At 39.8% G+C, this 19,931-nt stretch overlaps 1 protein-coding gene and 2 long non-coding RNA genes across 14 annotated transcripts in view; 1 reads left to right on the top strand and 2 right to left on the bottom strand.

Moving 5' to 3' along the window:
* LOC133400064 (uncharacterized) overlaps window positions 1-7,964 on the bottom strand; it is a 41,701-nt gene extending 33,737 nt beyond the window's left edge. The window contains exon 1 of the long non-coding RNA XR_009768287.1: window positions 7,714-7,964. This is a non-coding gene — a long non-coding RNA (uncharacterized LOC133400064). The remainder of the gene's footprint in view (window positions 1-7,713) is intronic.
* An 867-nt stretch (window positions 7,965-8,831) lies between these two features.
* On the top strand, window positions 8,832-13,723 carry LOC133400065 (uncharacterized). The gene is made up of 3 exons (XR_009768288.1): window positions 8,832-9,076; window positions 10,644-12,196; window positions 12,271-13,723. It is a non-coding gene; the product is annotated as an uncharacterized LOC133400065 (long non-coding RNA).
* Window positions 12,176-19,931, bottom strand: part of mef2cb (myocyte enhancer factor 2cb) — a 78,186-nt gene continuing 70,430 nt past the window's right edge. For 7 of the 12 annotated variants that reach the window (XM_061672264.1, XM_061672263.1, XM_061672268.1 and 4 more), the window contains exons 7-11: window positions 19,629-19,801; window positions 18,424-18,447; window positions 17,542-17,671; window positions 16,410-16,545; window positions 12,176-15,399 (exon numbers count right to left, since the gene is read on the bottom strand). In XM_061672264.1, coding sequence (XP_061528248.1) covers window positions 15,048-15,399; window positions 16,410-16,545; window positions 17,542-17,671; window positions 18,424-18,447; window positions 19,629-19,801 — 815 coding nt within the window. In that variant the 3' untranslated portion in view covers window positions 12,176-15,047. The remainder of the gene's footprint in view (window positions 15,400-16,409; window positions 16,546-17,541; window positions 17,672-18,423; window positions 18,448-19,628; window positions 19,802-19,931) is intronic. The other 5 variants (XM_061672273.1, XM_061672270.1, XM_061672272.1 and 2 more) reach the window with 1 other exon arrangement.

Here is a 19,931-nt window from a genome sequence, read left to right as displayed (position 1 = left end):
GTAGCAACTCCTGCTCACTATTCTATAAGCACTGCTACTGGCCCTCCAGTCCGAGGAACCGTATAATTTAAATGGTGAACAGCATCATATATTTTTCAAATGCTTTGCTGCATGCCAAATGTAACCAGGTCTCTATATCCCATGCTTCATAGAGAGCATGTTTTCAGTTGTGCCGGTGCAGCATTTATTATACTTCTGTTAGAGTTCCTCGTGAACCAATAAGCTATACAAATAAGGCTTGACATTTTTCATTCTGTTCACATAATATACAGAGAGGAGCTCATTACACATTTTCAAATGTTAAAAACTGCTCCTCACAAACTTACAAATTCTTAAATACAACCAGCAGATTCGGGGACAGACCAATTGTGAACAATGCATGTTTGGTGAAAACATTCGGCATACAGAATTTTGGGAGTGTATGCTCCCCTGTTTTGTAATTAGTCGAGGATGAATAATGCAGTGGCACAAAATATATTATTTACACTCTTTCATCTGCATGGACGATTGAAAGCATATTTCAAGGCGCAATTATACTAATTTATTTATACGGCATAGTATTTGCATAATCAAAAGTCAGTGGAGCACAGATAGCCAAGAAGCCATGCATGGCAGTCAGCTTTAGAGCTGGAGTGTAAAAATAGCATTTTTATACGCACGGTGTGGTTGTGCACCGCTGCAGCGACATCACTTTTGTGCAGATTGTTTTTATTTCTTAAACTGTTATATTGGGTCTTATAAGGTGTGTGTGTGTGGTGTGCCTAATGTCGGGGCCAGTGAAAATAGTGAAGATAAATCAGATTCATTTCAAAATATTTTTTGTGAAATACTACTGCGATTGGCTGTCGACCAGTTCAGGGTGTACCCTGCCTCTCGCCCGAAGATAGCTTAGATAGGCTCCAGCACGCCCACAACTTGTCAGGAGGCTAAGCAGTACAGAAAATGGATGGATGGACTACCATTTGTGTATTGAATATGTTGTTACTTTTTCATTCATAGAAGTTATTTTTCCCCCTACAACAGAGCATGATGGACAGTTAAAAACGGAAAGCCTCACATGTTGAAATTGTTCGTTTCGTGTAGTTCTAGGGGTAAACTCATGCTATTTTTTGAAGGACCTTTATTATTGCAGCCAATGTGGACGAGAGCATCAACTGTATGTCAGGAGCACACTGCTCCAATTCTACCAAATTACCTGAGGCTTAAGTTCAAGGCTTCACTCAGTCGTGAATACTAAATCAGACATCTTATTGTGCATTATTTTAAACATCCTGAGTACAAAATTGAGGATTATGTTCTGAGAAAGTTGAGCCAGCTCATTCAACAAATCTTTCACCACATAAAACCACAACCTAATGACGTCCCAAAAAGTGTGTTATAGATCTTTGACAGTACAGAGACGAAAGGACTAACATGTCAGTCATCAGGAGGAGGACCGTACAGCATGGTAGAGCACAGCATGACTGCTGCTCACTAGAAGATGCTCAAGTGGCCATGCATGATGTCATTAAAAAGGGGCCTGAACACTATCGCATTTCTCAATGGATTATTGGAAAGTATGACTGGTGCATACGATGTTATGAGGTCAATATGAGCCCTTTTGATTGATATTGAAACCATGTGGGATGGCTTTTGAGTTATTTGCCTCACTTACTAGTGTATAGGACAAGAAGCTCAGAATGTTATGGTCTTAACTTATTGTGAGAGTCGAGCATAGTAGAGGTAAATATGATTGTGTGTCTCCATGCAGACAATGGAGAGGTGGCATTTTGGTTTGATGCTGACAGCATTCAACGCACCCACACACATATGCAGACCAGGAATCTGACCCGCATTGGCATGATGCTGCCATGCGCACGGTGATCTCATCTACCGTTGCCGTGGCGACACCAACCAGAAGGAAAAGCTTTAGTGTGTGTACGCATGCGCATGTGCGACTGTGATTGTGACAGATGCATGAGCTGGAGGAAGAGGATGATGAGGAGAGCCTGCAGGAATTCACATTGTGCCGGCTTGTGTAAGGTTTATGCCTCATTCACTTACTAGCCTTTTTCCAGGGGAAACAAGCAGCCCTTTCAATTATTAGAGCAGTAAATTCAACATGGCGCTGCCAATAAAAGAGCAGGCCAGTGCTTTTAATAGTGCTCGGAGTCACTGCATGTGCGAGATGGGAGAGTTTGCATGTCAGCGACTTTGTAAAATTACAAAGATGAGCGGGAAGCATATGCAGACATATACAAAGTTTTACTGCTAAACATGCACTTACCCTTTTTTTCCTCGCAGACAGGCAAAGTAAAGACCCCTTACTAGCAGCTGCTATTGTTGAATTCTATTAGTGATGAAGAGCTAACTCAGACTATAGGGGTCATCTGCTCATCAATGGGTGGCTGTGGCCTAGGCTCGCTCTGCAGCCATGAATGCACTGAATTCATTAGCACTGGTGCACAGATGGTGTCTGGCTGCCTGTCTCAAGTTCAAGTTCATGTCCAGGAGACACATGCACACACATTCACACACGGATAGAAAACCCGTGAGAGACCAAGCCTAAGCCCACAGACAGACAGACAGACATTGTTGAACGAGACACAGCTATTGTTCCCTTTCATCAACGTAATGCAGACTCTCTATCTGAGGAGGCCTGGGTCAGCTAACTGAGGACACAAAATGCAGACGACTACGTATGGACTGTCAGGCAAACGTATGCACAACTGTGAATAAAGTCATTTTGACTCGCTGGATCAAAATGAAGATGACGTTTCGAAAGCTTTTGCAGGGGGTTGCATTAATACATAACAAATTAAAAGCAATCACCTAGATATAGGCTATTTATATGCTTAGTGAGAGAACTCAACCAAGGCTGTTCCACATTATGTAGACGTTGCAGTGCCCTGTTTTCAAAATGCAGAGGAATAGAGCGAGCACATAAAAGCTTCAAATGTAAAATATGCTCATTTTCAGTTGGATGAATATGAAAACACCTTCCACGGTCACCGTGATTTTGTTACCAATCAAGTCATGTGATGACTAATGCCTTTGGCGTTGTGAACGTGTGAGGGCACCGACAAACATGCCATGTGACACATTTCTACATGCGGAGTCAAATTTTAAAATATGCACAAATGGTGCAGGGCCTTTCCAGCAATATTTCAGGGACACCTATGTTGTATAAAGCATGTTTTTTCAGAATGAAGTCACAGTGTGAAGGTAATATAAAAAAATATAGGCATGCCATCGCAGAAACAGTTTAAAATAAAGTGTTTAAAAAAAGAAAACATAAATGCAAGGATAATTCAAGCTAATTGTAGAATACTGAGCGAGTCTGATCATGCAAGTGTGTGAGCCGTGATGCTGCTTCCTCCTGGTAACAATACACCTCGCCATTCAATTACTTTTCCTCGCTGCAGGGCTGAATCCTTCAGAATCTTTACAGGATTTAAATCAAATATACACACAGCACACAGTTCTTTTTTCTCTGATAATAATGTGCAAATAATTTTTAAAGGATAAACGGTCAGAATTGTGAGGAAAAACACATTAGATAATGCTGCTGCAGTCAGTGAGAGGCCAAGTGCTTTAGCTAGCTGTGGGCTGACATAGAGCACCCCCCCAACCACAATAGACAGGCACAGGCACAGGCGCGCGCGCGCACACACACACATACATACATACATACATACATACATACATACACACGCAATTTTAAACACTAGTCCCTTTCATAAAGCTATGCTTGGGCTTAACCAGTGACGATAACGCTTGTTTTACTCGTAACAGCTCAGGCCAACTTCCTCTTATGTTCTTTCAGGCAAATAACCTGCTTTTCTCAAAGACTTTTGGAGATGGCAAGAGAAGACCTCAGTGAAGGTCCAATTCAGCCAATTGATCCAAAAAGTTAAGAGCAAAATATGCTGCACTTTGAACTACACACAGATTTGTGGAGGAATCAAATAAAATGGACTCTCGACAAAGGTGTTAGCCTCGAAATGCTCCAATCTCTAATAACTCGCCATTAAACAAACAGTATTAAAGGTGTCCACAACCATGCACATGGTTCAACAATCACTAAGAATATAAAAGTCAGTTCAATGAAATCCTCGAATCAACTTACGAAGGCAATCAAGTGTCCCAGTCAGGTTTGGTAAACTTACTTTGCTACATAAGAGGCACAAAATATATATTTTTAAAAACTCGAAGGTACAGTGCATTTGAGTGTGAAATGATTCTATATTTTTTTGGTTTGTTTGTTTAGTTCATGTATTGAATCCCATTGGAATGTGCAGGTGTACATAATGTCTATCACACATTATGATGTGCCTAAAAAGTAGATGCTCCCTAAAAAGACAAGTTCAAATGCACACACATAAAGACATGTCAGCCCATTAAATTGCATAGTGTACTTAAATGCCCATGTGCTAAGTGCAGTTTGTTCAAGTGGGGCCATATGCAACATAACCCTTTCAAAATCACTAAGACTATGACTAAGATAATGGCCGTGTCATTATGCATACAACTGGCACAAACGTGAGGCGTTCAAGACCGTTAGTCTACTCCACGTTCCCCTCTTTCTTTGGGGAGCAGATGAGTGGGGTGCACTTGACATCTTTTCATGACAACTCCCCCTAAATTCATCCCCCACACAACCCCACGGCCCTGTCATATTGGGCCTGGTCATGGCATTGCCACTTGCCCCCACCGAGCGTGGGAATTGGATCGTCCAGCCGTTCACATCTCCTGCACTGTGGTTAACAGAATCAATAGCCGGCCCGACCCCCACAAACAGCCACTCTCCCGCTCTTGTGCCACCACCCTCCCCCTCACACACCCTGACCCCATCCCACCAAGCCCCCAACTCTCCACTTTTTGTCAGCCCCCCCATACATCCTAATTATTAGGCCCTTGCTTTGGGATGCCAGCGCCGTTTCCTGGCCTGACTAGAACATGCAGAAATTCATATGCACAATAAAAGTCACTAGCTCGACCTAAATGCTCCCTTATGTAATATAATAATCAACTATGAATATCAACTGGGGATAGCTGACCAGTGGAGTAAGTTTAGTGTGTGTGTGTGTGTGTTCGTGTGTGTGTGTGTGTGTGTGTGTGTGTGCGCGTGTGTGTGTGTGTGCGCGTGTGTGTGTGTGTGTGTGTGTAAGCGGATGATACGGTATAAAATGCCAATAAAATTCTCTTACACATCACAAAGTTATACAAACAAATGACAATTAGATTAATATAGAGACTTTTAAATGTTTTAAGGCCTGTAAATAAATAAAAAATAGAGAAAGAATAAACGGTGCTTGTCCTCGATGAGTCTGGAAGTGGTTTTTACTTTCGGTTATCTAGCTTTATGACGAGCAGAACACTCATACAGCTAGATAACCAAAGATAACAACCCACTTCCTTATCTTCTTCAATAATCCACATGCACACCTCCTCTTCTGGTCTCCAACTTTCCATCTCTTAGAATTCAAATTCATTTAAGCATGAAAAGAACATCCTCTTAGAAAAATCACATTCTGCTTTATATTCCATTTTTGTCACTGGTGGTCTACACGGGATGCAAAAATTCCCCGATGAGAAGGTGGGAGAGAAAAAAGAAATATAATCCCAATATTAATGTTACATTCACTTGACATGAAGCCATATGAGTGATTTGAAGCAGGCCAGCTATAGAGTGCAGTCATCCTTGCACAGGGGCCCTCATCTACAATGCAAATAAGCCTGAATCCCACAAAAGACTCGTTTGCTTCTATTAAATCGTTGTGGAGCAGCCATAGATATCATCCTGTGAGGCCGGAGGAGAACCAACACGTAGGGAAGGTGTGTGGATTTGGGGGCAAATCCGACTTTCCCGTGGAAAACTGCAACAACTGCGCAGGGAATTAGGACGCAAACGTTTCGAACTATAAAGCTTGCTCTTGAGGGTCATATTGTCCGTGCACCTCCAACGTAAAGGAGAGCTATAGAGCCGATGCAGCCTCGCAGCCGGAGGGTCCACTGTGCAGGCGGCGTTCGTGCTCCCCCTCGCTCTGCGAGCAGTGTGCAAGTTGAGGGGCCATCCCCAAAGCTTGATGGGGGGGACAAAATATGAACCAACCCCGGTGAGGTCAAAGGCCTCGGACCACGAGCGTGTAAACACGGTGATGTCATAAAAAAAAAAAAAAAAAAAATCACCACCACCTCCTCCTCCTCATCATCATCATCATCATCCTCCTCTTCCCTCGTAATCCGCGCACACGTCCGCGCTGGAGGGGGAAAAATTCGCCTTGTGCGGCGAGCAGCAACGTGCACATCGTCTTCCTCGGCCGGGAAAATGTTTTTTGTTTTTTTCCCCCCACCTTTTTATTTTACCTCATCCTTAGAGCGACTGTACTGCGTTTGAAAGGAGGATGCGCGCTTTAAAAAAAAAAAAAAAAAAGACCATCCGAGGGGAGAGTAGCCTATTCTGCGACTGTGTAGGCTGCTTCTATACAAAAGATATACTACGCTGTCGCTTGCTGTATTATGCGTCAAAATCCTCATAGACTCCAATTTCTTCGCGCATCGGCATCGTGGACTACAATGGTCGCCTCCTTCAGCGTGTCCGTGTGTGACTCATTTCCCACATACAGAAGTGTAAGTAGTTGACCGAACGTCTCAAAACACGCGCGAGTGCAATACATGTGGAATATTATCGTTCAATTCGTGCCACCTTTAAATGTTTCTTGAAAAAAAGCGTCATAAACGAATAACATAGTCGTAATTTGTCAGTAACAAACGGATTCATGTTTGTCAATCACGTCATCCACTTTCCAAAGGGGTCCCAGTGTCAGTGGTGGGCGGGGCTAACTCGGCAGGTGTCAAAGAGTCCAATAAGACTCATGCACGCTGCCTGTATTCATTAAATATAACACGTGTCAAGCACAATATTGTCTCTTATATTGACATTCTCTTGCAAAATTACATATTTTCCCCCACAATGTTGCACCTTCTATACAATAAGCATACAAAACATGAGAATATGTCCCCCCAAAAAATGATCAAATGAATTCACGCACTTTGTGTTTAGTATTTTAACCTTGACATAAGACCACTATGTCCGCTTCAGATAGTAAACTATAAAGATCAAAGTAGAAGGCCGCCTCATTAAGGCTTTAGAACAGGCCTGCCAAACACACACTAACAGAGGACACGTCATCACAGCGCTTCATTATGAACAATTAAATACAACTCGTGCTTGATGATTTTTTATTTTAAAAAAATATTTAGAATAGGAAACTATAGACGCCAACGCTTCTTTGTGATATTTAATGAATAACAGGAGTGTGGTGACGTTACAAGTTGAACTTTTAGGTTTTGTCTCATCCAGGGACGATTTATGCCATTCGATCACCACCTAAATCTAACTAAATCAAATTAAATGCATAGCGTATTTTTTTTCTTTCACTTCACCCCCATCTGTATTGAAAAAAAAATCTTAGCAGGTTAATATGAGTCATTTGTTAGTTTCTTGTTAAATGATGTCAAGTGAAGTAGATTGCAATGCAAAATATTCGTTTCAGCAATGACACACAAGCTGCTGCTATACCGAAGTGGGCCAAAATGACAATTACAACCACAAACTTTATATAATCACCCAAACCAATCATTATTAAAGCAACACGTGGACGTCATATTATACACTTTTCTATTCTAAAACTTTTCTGTTCAAGATCGAGGCTTAAAAGTTGCACTTACTTCCTACAAAGGTGAGTCAAATGAAGTGAGCGGTCCGCGTTGTCTCGTCGTCAAACACTATCCCCTCAAATATCCCGTTCAAAATAATAAAAAAAAGAATAATAATAATAAAAAGACAGATAGGGTGTGGGGGTGGGGGGGGGGTGGACACCGCGTGCACTTTGTGGAATAACCTGCATTTGATGCATGCTGCAGCCACTCTGAGCACAGTGTGATCATATCCCAAGCACATGATAGACGGAGGTAGAGGGGTGAGGAAGGGAGGGAGGGAGGGGGAGGGAAGGATGGATAAGGGAGGAGGTGTTGGGGTGAGTGCACGAGACAACTTTCCCATACTGCCACCAAATAGAAAAAGTGCGTGCGGAGTTTTCAGTCAGTTGGTTAGTGACGGCGTGGGATGATGGCGATGATGATGAGGGGGGAGAAGGGAGGGGTGCAAAGTCCATCCTTCTGTTTGAGGACGTGCTCGGAAATCCCAAAAAGCGCCCCCAAGTTCTTTTGTTGCAAAAAAAAAAAAGTGCTCATGTCCCCCATAACACTACATATCACAACACGCAAATAGCCACAGCAGCACATGTGCACATCCCTCTATCCATTGCCGAGACCGCTCATTACACTCAGGGCGAAATTCAGACTGCACCCTGGACTGGTCGCCAGTCAGTCACAGGGCACATAGAGACAAACAACGTCACTCTCATATTTACACCGTCACTGAGTGGGAACGGAACCCACGCGAGTGAGTACCACTCCGAAACACATCCACATGCAGAAAAACTGAAGGAAACACACACAAATAGGATACCTTTGAAATCGTATAGAACTCCAGGGCGAAGTGTTTAGAAATATCAATGGGAACAAGACTTTTTTCTTTTTTTTTTAACATGTAATAATTATTGTGGAAATTTAAACAAAAATATTTGGAACACCAAGAGATGCCCAAGTTACTTTTTATTTATTCACTATGCATGTCGTATTGTGGCAAATGTGTTCTATCATGATTATAATAACGATTGTCATAATGAAAGCCCTCCCTCCATTTCTAATTGATTCAGGCTGTATAGTTAGGTTGCGCGTGCACGTCCAGTGACGTCGACGTGCAGCCATATTTAAATACACGAAGGCAATTAGCACATCCGAATATGTAAATGCAGCTCGTACTACACAGTCAGTGTGCGTGCACCTGCGGGGCCGCAGACGGACTAACCCTTTTTAGAGTCTTTTTTTGTTTTTGTTTTGGACCACAATGAAGAGAAGGAGACGTGGACGATGAAGCACCTGCTCCTGCATGCGTGGAAACGCCGAACAAGATTTTTATTTTTATTTGTTTTAATAAGACGACTGCACGCAGCAACATTCTCCGACGGTATTATTAATTTCAATATGAATGCATATTTATTGCAATTATTTAATTGTCTTGTTGTATTGTATCTATCGATTGACGTACAAGACCAATATACCGATATTTATTTATCAACATGACATAATTAATGTAAAAATTATTAAATGTTGTGAAAATTAGTTTTTATTTTTTTTAAATTTACAGTCAATATAGTGATATTAAAAGACAGTTTTTAAATTATGTAAATGAGCAATGAATAGTCAGATTGGGCGCATATGAGCAAGCAGTTCCCTGGTGCCATAACAATAGCGACTGAAAAGTGACATCTGAAGCGATTCAAATAATGCAAAGCATAATATTAAAAGTACATTTTTGTTAGCAGTACAGTGACGCAATTTGGTGGCACACTCACTCAAATTTACGACTCTAATGTCAATCCATCAATCACATGTCCGTCAAATATACACATAATAAGACGCCAGTACGAGACCTTACCTCGCATTACACCTTCTTCTTTTGTCGTCTTCCGAGAAGTCTTCTTGGAGTTTGCACTCAAACTTCGTGATGACTACTTCCTATGTCGTGTCGTGTTGTGTCGAGTCGCGCGTGGCTCACCACGAGTGGTCAACGACCCCACTGCAGGCGCTCCTAAAGAGTTATCAAGAGGCTGATGCTGAGATGTTTACAGCTTTGACGCCCTGCTGTCATTTTTGGTTCTTAAAAATCGCCAAAATAAAACATTAACACAAAAACTTAACTTTACGAGAACACTTCCAGTAGCTTTTAAATTTGTATCTTTTTTTTTTTTGTAATTGTAGAAAGTTTATTTTCCCATTTTCTGTTAATATTTAATTTGTTACAGAATGAAATGTTAAGTTCACATAACTCCTTTACACGAAAAAAAAAGGCCAATCCGTTTTAAATGGCAAATGACATGATGCGTTCACTTACCTTAGTTAATGCGCGTCTGAAGACTGGAGTAATACAGTTTAATCCTGTAATGTGTGATATATAAATAAGAATCAGATGATCAATTCGAATCATGATTGTTTTTGACGATTGTCATTGTCACAAATCTTTTTTTTTTAAACATTAAAAATAAATGTAGATTTTCTACAACGTTTAATTAGTTTTTAATGTAATGAGAACAGGACGTGATTACGGCAGAGGCTAACATTAGGGTCAAAAGAAGTACAGCATAGGCTTTAATGACACGTCGATGTATTAAATATATAAGTTTACATTTTACCATTGACATTAGCCTTCATATGATTAAAAACTCACCTTAAAGAGAAAATAATCATGTAAAGAGACCTCGTAATTCTACCGTTGCACTTGTTAAGGTGCATTGATTAGCATTAGCATCTTCCCTTTGTTCTTACTGTCGTTACAGCTAGAACACAATGATTAGCATTAGCATCTTGCCATTAATTGCTGCCTTCGTTGTTGCAGCAATTTAGCTAAAATTGGGTGAATTGAGATGGCCTTTAACTGTACTTAACTGTCTTAAAATTGGAGTGGTTTGTGACAAAACTTCAAAAGAGAGATGTACTTCAATGTCCATTGTCATACTCTCCTGCACACCACAAAGACGACAAAGAAGACGAAGAGCCAGCTACACGACCCAATGGTGACATCTAGTGGCGATACGGGGGATGACTGCAAGTGACAATAAAAAGCGGCTTCTCTTGAGGTGCTCGAAATTCAATCAAAGCACCTTTTCCACCAAGACAAAAATCAAACTTGATTAGAAAATACTCTGTCACAGATAAAATTCGAACACATTCAAATAAATATAGCACTTTTATATATTCGCAGATTTGAAGCATGGAACATAACTTATAATGTATTTGACTACGGCAATTCGACGTTATCATGTATAGTTAAAGTACTGATTAATTTTTATTTATTTTTACGGAAAAAAGAGCATTTGTTTCAATCTAACGTGCTTGGTGTGCACAGTACACAGAAAACCGTATTAATGAATTGACAGAAAGTGTGACTGTGAATGTTTACATGCATTTGCCTCATTTAATCCTTTAGAACCTGTTTAATATGTAATCGGAAGGACATAATTAACTTTAATATATATCCATCTACATTAGTCTATTAACAAGAAATATAGATTAGATTTGATTTGCTTATGTATGTTTTCAACGTTTATACTGCAAGATGTAGTCGTTAAATTAAATTGCACTTGTGGTGTCCTCGTTGCTTATTGCTCATACATTTTACATTTTCTTTGGTTATCTTAAAAACACACAATTATCTTAGCAAAAAAATAAAAATAAAAAAATGAATGGTTGAGAGTCTCCACTGTGTAGAAATGTTATTGGGCTAAAAAGTCATTTTATAAGCCAAGTTACGTAAAAAAATATTACTGTTTATATGGCACTTTCTTCCGTACATTAAATACACAGATGATGATTTAAATATCAAAAATGGAACGAATTCAACAAAAGTGAATGCTAACCGAACAACTACTTAAAAAACCAGACAACATTAGAAATGTTTTCAGTTAAGAGTATTCCAAACGAAAATAATAACGAAAAATACAAATAAAAACGCAAAGCACTTAATTTCAAACTGACAAACCATTCTAGACTTTATGGTTATTATTTATCTGACTGTAAAGGAACCACACACACATTAGAAACACGAGAGGCCTTAAAATTGTGAGGCTCAAACGAATGAGTTTCCCACTGAAGGCCGACTACATTTTGTGGTTAAAATAATAATAATAATAATAATATATTTGCATATTGTCAGTAAGTATATGAAATGCATCGTGACAAAATGCGCATGTTATAATAAACTGGTAAATTGTAAATTCTTTGTCTTTGTTGATTGTCAACTACTTTGTTTGCTTTTCCCAGTCAATTGAAATCATTTATTTTAATGTGGGACTTGTAGTAATGCTTCCCCTGTAAGATTACAAGAGAAATGCTGACTAGTGGTCCTTAATGATTCTTTTTGTCACCATTTGTGTGTTGTGCAAACGTTTGTTTGCACCTGGCACCTTCACGTGGATGGGCTCTTCGAGTCTGCATTGAAACGAGAGTCATTGTTATGGCGACGCATGCAGAAACAAGTCCAACACAATGAAGTCACACCAAGTCACAATGAGGATAACTAAGAAAGCCAGTAAGTTTACTGAAATCTCTGCAAAGTACAAACAATTCAACTGCCTCTCAACAGAGGAGACTTGTATGTTTCAGCCCCTCGGCGATCCCACCGCACACAGCTCAGTCCAGTCCCTTGAGTTCCACACACGTGGACTTTCATTGAACACCATCACCAGGAGTCTCAAGTGGCGACAAAGGCCAGCTTATGCCGCTGAAAGCCGCTCATATTCTGCACAAAACATCTCCAAAGATGCCCCAGTCTCTGGGAGGACACAAGCTACATTTCACACTACAGACTGACGATTTAAGCATTGAACAGAAACAAAATCCCTTTTTTTTTTCTTCTTCAAGATTTAAATAAACCACAAAGCGTGGCGTAACAGAGGGATGATATGCTATTACACATGGCTGTACAGGTAGATGCTCTCCCTTTTGCACTGCAAACTGACTTGACAATACATCAGCTGAAGTACTGCTTGGGTCATTTGGAGGTACCAGCATTTACTTTTAATCTCTTATCTCAACGACAACACAGCAACTGATCAACAGATGATGAATAAAATTAAATGCAACCATTAAAAAAAAAAAAAAAAAAAGATAATAATAATATGCTTCATGTCTTTGGGTAATTTTCAACTAATTAATCACCGGGACATGCTGGCAAAAGCTCAAGATGGGAGTGAATATAAATAGATGCTGATAACTGTCATGTGACTTCTTTATGCATGCACTTCGCAGAACACACACAAAAACCAATGAAGAAGAGTGGTAAATGCGCTTGGCATTGACGCACAGTCAAACTGGACTTGAGTGGAATTGAAGTGTGACAGAAATTGTACATTTGAACTTTTTTTTATTGTCGTTTCAATGATTGCAAAATAAAAACATGAATGAATGTGAAAATAATAACTTTATAACACAAAAATGCCACTGGCTTTGGTTTTTCCACTCACACGCCTCAAACATCTTTTATTTTCCCCTCTCAACCTTTTTGTATTGAATTTAAAAAAGAAGAGAGTGAGAAGAACACTGCTATAGAGGCTCTGCCTCTGTTTGAATGCACAGACTATACAGTAACAACATAGTGAACCTGCATGAAATATGCACATTGAAATATCATAACACTTAAATGACAGCAGATTCAGGTCTCAGAGGCAGCGATAAGTGGCTAGTTTGGGTAATCAAAACAGCTATCGAGCAGAAAATAGCGATTGACGATCAAATGTTCCTTAGGTAGCTGTCAAAACTGTAGTGAGTTATGTTTTATTTGAAAACAATTTAACGTGAGGAGATACAGAATCAAATTAGGTCTGCAGATGATATGGGATTATTCCCCAACATCCATTTGCAAAATTTCATTACTTAAATAGCTCATGGGGGAAATTGTACAGCTCAAGTCTGGACATGACAAGATGAGGTGTAGAGCTGAATAAGGGAAACCAAGGTCATGTTCAATAAGTTAATTAAGCTTAAGAATGAAGCATGTGAGACATCAAATGCATGTTCGGGTCACACGTAATTGGGCGCCAGTCCTCGCTTCCGCACTGACTGCTTGTGTCAGAGCCCAAAAAGTTGGACGAAATACACCAGCTCTGCTCAGGGCTCAAAGAAAACAAACCAAACAACATGTGCAACCGCACATAAAAAAACTCCACTAAGAAACCAACAACAAAAAAATTATTATTATATATATTTATATATTAGAAAGCTATACACAAGCATGTTAATTTCACAGATTTTTTTTTAAAGATTCTTAATATTACCATTATTATATATAATTAGAAATACACGTTTAATAACAAACTTCTACAAAGATAGAACAGTTCAGCAAAGCATTGGATCTCAGTCTGTTTCATGGCTTCGGGCTCCAAAGCCCGTTCATCCCCCAAACAAGGTGGGGTGCACTATCCTTCTCTTATTAGCAAAGCTATCAAAAACACATTCTGGCTTATAGAAACTACAAAAAGCCACAAAAATGCTTTGCATTGTATTCCTTTCATATGAAAATATAAGCAAGTGTATCGTACAATTGTTTTTTTGTTGTTGTTTTTTTCCTTTAATAATACTGATAGTTAATACTAGATCCAGAGGCTTCTTGATTACACTGACTCTTGAATCAGAGGGTGGTCCTCACTCCACACCTCCCTCACCCCACTTTTTATACACCAAAAGTTCCAAACATGTTGGGGGTCCGATTACCTGTACAGTCCTTCAAATGTTGCATATTAGCTTTTCCTTTAGCGAGTAAATAAATCTTGAAATGTCCGGCAACTTCTTTACCCCACTTTCGACCTCTATTTACATAAATACGTTGAACCTGCAACATGACATCATCTAATGTTAACACACACTTGTTTTTGCAAGGGAGACGGAACATAGCGATGAAAGCGACACTGTACACACACGTGTTTGTCAAGTGCTAAGGTGTTATCCTCACACACTCAATCTCATGTTGATGCTCCTCTTTTTTTTGTTTTTTTTTCTTTTCTAGTCACTGATGATTCTCTGTGGTGAATTGTAATTTGTATGAAACAGAGTACCTGACTATTGTTATTGGCGATATGCATATATGTACACCTGTGTAAAGATATATGCATTTGCGATTGCAATTTATGCATAGTTCCCCAACTGAAAACAAATAAAAAGACCCCCCCCACCCCATGATTGACATCTACAAGAGCCCACCGGTTTATGTGATGTCATATGTATAGCACAAGCACGCACTCAGCAAAAAAACAACAAAAAAAAAAAACAACTGGTTGTAGACTTTTGAGAGGGGTTGTCAGATGATTGTGGTACTGACAGAGGGCTGTTGTTGATGATGATGTTAAGGGGGGGGAGTTGGTTATGTTGGGGAGAGGGCCGCGCTATCATGTGGCCCAGCCCTCGGACAGGCGCACCCGCTTGATGGAGGGGCTCTCACGCTCGTCCAGGGCAGGCCGGGCCAGTCCCAGAGGAGAGTGGAACTCGTTCCTGTGCTCGTCGCGGTCGCTGCCTTCGTGGGAGCTGCTACAACTGCTCAGGCTATCGACCGGGGAGCGTCCCGAGTCCTGCCGGGATGAGGGGTTCTGGGGAGGTACTACACCACCACCACCGTAGCCCCCCGGTGTGCTGCTGGAGCGATCTCTAGGAGGAGAAACAGGTTCGGACTTGATGTGCAGGCTTTGAGCAGAGGGCAGGGAGAGATTTGAACCCTGACATAAGTGAGAGCTAGAGCAATTTCTGTAGGAAGGAAGAGGAAAGGAAAGGTGTTACAAGACAGAGCACACAAACATGCGTCAGAGCATTTATCTATTTCCAAGAGGTGTCAAATTTGTGCTGAAGGTTGGGAAAATGGGTGATTTACAGTACAGTAGAGTATAGTGGTGCCTTGACCTACCAGTTCAATTTGTTCTGTGACCATGCTCATAACTCAAAACAATTGTGTCTCAAATCATCCTTCCCCATTGAAATGAACGGAAATGCCACTATTCCCTTCCAGCCCCCCCCCAAAAATAACGCAAAGGTTTTTGATTTTTAATAAGAAAAATAACTCTCTACGGTATCGTATTTTACAAATAAAAATCACGATTACATCATTGTGTGGCTCCTTCTGTTGTGTGCGCCTTGGCCACCAGGGAGCAGTTGATACAGACATACTGATATACTGTACATGAAAAAGAGGGTCACAACTGCTCAGTGAGCTGCAGTAATATTTGTTATTTTTCGCGGAGGATAAAGAATAGATGCCTGTGAGTACTGTCACAGTCTGGTTGTTGTTTATAGTCTGTTTACATGTGTTGCTGCACTGTTTATATTCAAATATCTGTTGCTTAATGGGTTGCGACATTGATGCTATTTATGTTAAGCCATCTATGGTGATTTGCATTATGTTTTAGCATTAAGATAGTGGACTTCTTAGTAAGGCCAAGTTATGTGGTTGTTTTACATATGGAACATGTAATTGTCTTTTCGTATGTTTACTTTAACTGAAATTGTTCACTTCTGCCAAACTGCTGCTTGTCAGGAAGTGAGTTGAGTTCGCTGCCACCATCTAATGCTTGTAGCTCAAATTTTTGTTCGCAAGTCAAAGCATGAAATCAGCTGAGCAACGGCTCTTATCTTGAAAAACTCGGAAGTCTTGTCACTCGCAAGTCGAGGTACCACTGTACACTGTTCGGGCTATCGGGTGTGACATCATCCTTATGTGATGAACCATGCATTTCAAAAGGGCTGGAGTCGCACCCACTCACCCGAGCTGTCCGAGGGCTGAATGCTGCATGTTCTGAAGGTGTTGCTGCTGCCAGCCGCTCATTGAGCCCAGGTGCAGTGAGCTGCCGCTGTTGAAGCCAGACAGTGAGGACAAGTCTGCACTGTTCAGGGAATACTCTGTGGAGGTAGGAAATGATTATTGATTTACAGTATGTGTGCAAGTCGTCAAGAGCATGGTGCTCTACTGAATGACGCGACACTGCTCCAAAACACCCTACTCATTTGTGTAACAACAGCACCCTCTTCTGCTCAAATGTGAGGGATAATTAAAGGCCAGACTGGCTTAAGATGGTCAAGTGGGCCTTTTTTTTCTGCATCAATACCGTTCATATTTATAGAGAGCACTGTGAATGATACATCCAATGTGCTAGTAAATAAAACGATAGTTTAGTTTTTCCCAATCACCATTTGGGAGCCCTGCAGTAGACATGGGGCCTCAGGCTTTAAGCCTCTGCATTGTTCTATCCATGCTACAAAAAAACAGATACAGCTATGGAAAAAATAACACCCTCACCCAAAAACAACATCAACAAACTCCCCCACCCCCCCAAAAAAAAGAACCCTAAATCAGTGATTCTCAGTGTACATACCACTACTAGTAGTAGTTGTAATAAAGTTAAACATTTGCAATTACTCATTAAGAACTGTTTGTTTTTAAATATTCATTTTTTTTTACTATATTTTAATGTTGGTCATTATGGTGGCACTTAGAGAGCTAAGTACATTTTTAGGTGGCACTTGGTGTTATAAATTTAGGAACCACAGTAAATGGCAATATTTGCATTTGGAATGTGGGAGTTATGTTGTCAGGAGTTTATAGAATAAAACACAAATGTTTATTTTATGCAAATATATAAATAATAAATCTGTGACACTTATAATTTTGCAATGGTCTCTTATTTTATTTTTTACAGAACTCTATGAAAACCTCCAAACTACAAAATTAATTTAACGCATTTGAATGAAAAATGGTCACAATATCAGAGGAGTATTCATTGAACAAAAAACAAAAAAAACAAAAAATAAATAATAATAATAATAATTGAATAAAATCTGACTAATTGTAAAGTCCACGCCAAATTTCAATAAAATGTAATGTATTGTGGTACATACCTGTACCATAAGAAGTGGAGATGGCCGATGGGTAACCACCCATGCCTTGTCCTGGCAGTGTTGGAGTTGCTACTGACACAACTGGGGTGGCCAGTGACTGGGCAGACTGGGAGTTGTTTATTCTCTGGTTCTGTGACAGGAAAGACAAGAAACAGAGAACAAGGAGATGAGGGAAAAAAAGAGAGAGGCTTGAGAACATTTAATGAACAACAAAGCCTCATCAAAGCAAGAAAGTTAGAATTGTCTTGTTCATTCCTTTATTTCACTCCGTAGATGCTGGAAAAATGAATACGATGCCAACTTGTGTGGGGAAGCAATTGTCTGACACGCGCTGAACCCAGGCAACCCTGTCATTCACCCTTAGTGAGGCCCCACTGTCGCTATAGTAACACCATCTGTCTCCAAGGCAACACAGGGTAGCGATGGCAAAGGAAGAGGACGCGCTTTTCTATGGCGAAGGTGAGCAAGATGGGCTTTGATGCAAAAAAGAAAGCATAAAACAACTCAACGTATTAAACACTATAAATTGTGTGTGGGCTGCTTGGCCGTATGCGCAGGGAAAAGTGGAAGGCAGAAACAAATTTTCGAATGAAACTTGTAATGAAAGTAAAATGTCAAGTCAACGTGCTGTTACAGTCACACAACACTGGAGGGCACTATGTATCCTAACAAAATGTGAGCCCACTTTTCAGCTACAAAAATGGAGAAACCGGATTCAGAAATATCAGCCTGTAATGGTCTCAGTAGTGGCAGCAAAAAGAGAGTGCAAATTAAAAGAAAAAGCGACTGTTTCTGCAATAATTGGACATCAAGGTAAACAATGTTTAAGGGTCATTTGAGGGAGGTTGCTGGGATTTTCTGCATTTAGGCTGTCCGACTTACCAATAGCAGATCGACATCCTCAGACTGAGGGCATTAAAGGAGAGGGTGAAATTTGAATTAGAAAATGTGAGTGAGAATAGAGTGGCGACGAGGTGCGGGTCAAGAGAAGAACCGGCTACTAAGAATACTACTACAATACCTAAATAAACCTTGGATACTGACAAAAGAAAAAAGGTTAAAGCTGTGCAAATACACTTGCTCATAAAGTTGGGATGTACTTTATAAAAAAAAAAAAAAAAAAAAAAAAAAACATCTTTCATGAAATGCAAACAAAAATTATGCTTTAATTGATTTCACCTGGGTAATTTGGTCAACATAATGTCGTCATTGCATCTGGTCAAAAGTGATTACGGATGCATTTCAATAGGAATCAATGGAGGATTGTTTCAGAAAACAAAGATTCCAACTTTATGGGAAACAGTGTATAATATATCACAGTGATTGTCAAAGTGTGCTACACAGATTCTTTCTAGTGGTCCGCCAAAGAATCACTGAATTAAAAATACATTAACAATTTTAAAACATCCATTACAATCAAACATTAGAATGAAGCTTGCAGCTCCAGTATGCATAGATCCTGTGTAAACCTTTTTGTCCAGTCCAGTAGTTATTTTTGTACTTTTTATGTACAGAACATTTTTTACTCTAAGTACACACATTTTTCTATAAGCATTATTCAGTTGTATTTAACTTTTAAGCACAGTACAATACATTTGCATTTATTCTTTAAGAACCATTTGTTTTAAAACATTTAAGTATATTTTCACTTCAACTTTTAAGTGCAATACATTTCACGTGAATCAATATCTTAAGAACAGCTTATTGTTTTCGAATATTTAAGCACGGCGCTAATGTTCACACTCTGCATACAGTAATATTACAGTGGCTTACAGTAATAAATTACATATAAAAGATACATATTTTAAAAAATAAAACCTTGGCCCGGTTTTTGATGAACACTTTGACCTACTACATTACTGTATTTAATGTTGAGCATTATGATGTTATTTGGAGAGCTATGTAACGTTTGACGTAAAAAGTTTGAGAACCACTGATATATCGGATTTGGACCAGAAACAAATGGCCTGATCAAATGCAAGTTCAATTTAAAAGCTTTTTAAAAAGAAAAAAAAAATAGGGCAAGAATGGAGGAAAACAACACAAAACAAACAAGTAGGACAATGGCAATCGTAGGGTTTACTCACAATCGAGGGCATGTTGTTCTTGGCGCCATGCGGGATGAGGACACGGAGGTCGGGTTTGCGGTTGTTCATGCCTAAATTCATGGGTGGGGGTGACTTTGCTTGCATGTTCTTGTTCATGCCGGCCTGAGAGACCAGCAGACCGGGGGAGTTGCGGTGATTGCCATATCCATTTCCTGGGAAAGCAAAAGAAAGAGGGTAGAGTGCGAAACATTCAAGAAGTACAGCTATATATATATATATATATATATATATATATATATATATATACACACAGTAATGTATATAGAAGGTACCATGAAAATA

The sequence above is a fragment of the Phycodurus eques genome, chromosome 3 (genome assembly GCF_024500275.1).
Source record: "Phycodurus eques isolate BA_2022a chromosome 3, UOR_Pequ_1.1, whole genome shotgun sequence".
Lineage (NCBI taxonomy): Eukaryota > Metazoa > Chordata > Actinopteri > Syngnathiformes > Syngnathidae > Phycodurus > Phycodurus eques.
The sequence above is the reverse complement of the archived record's forward strand: the minus strand, read 5'-3'. Positions and strand labels throughout refer to the sequence as shown.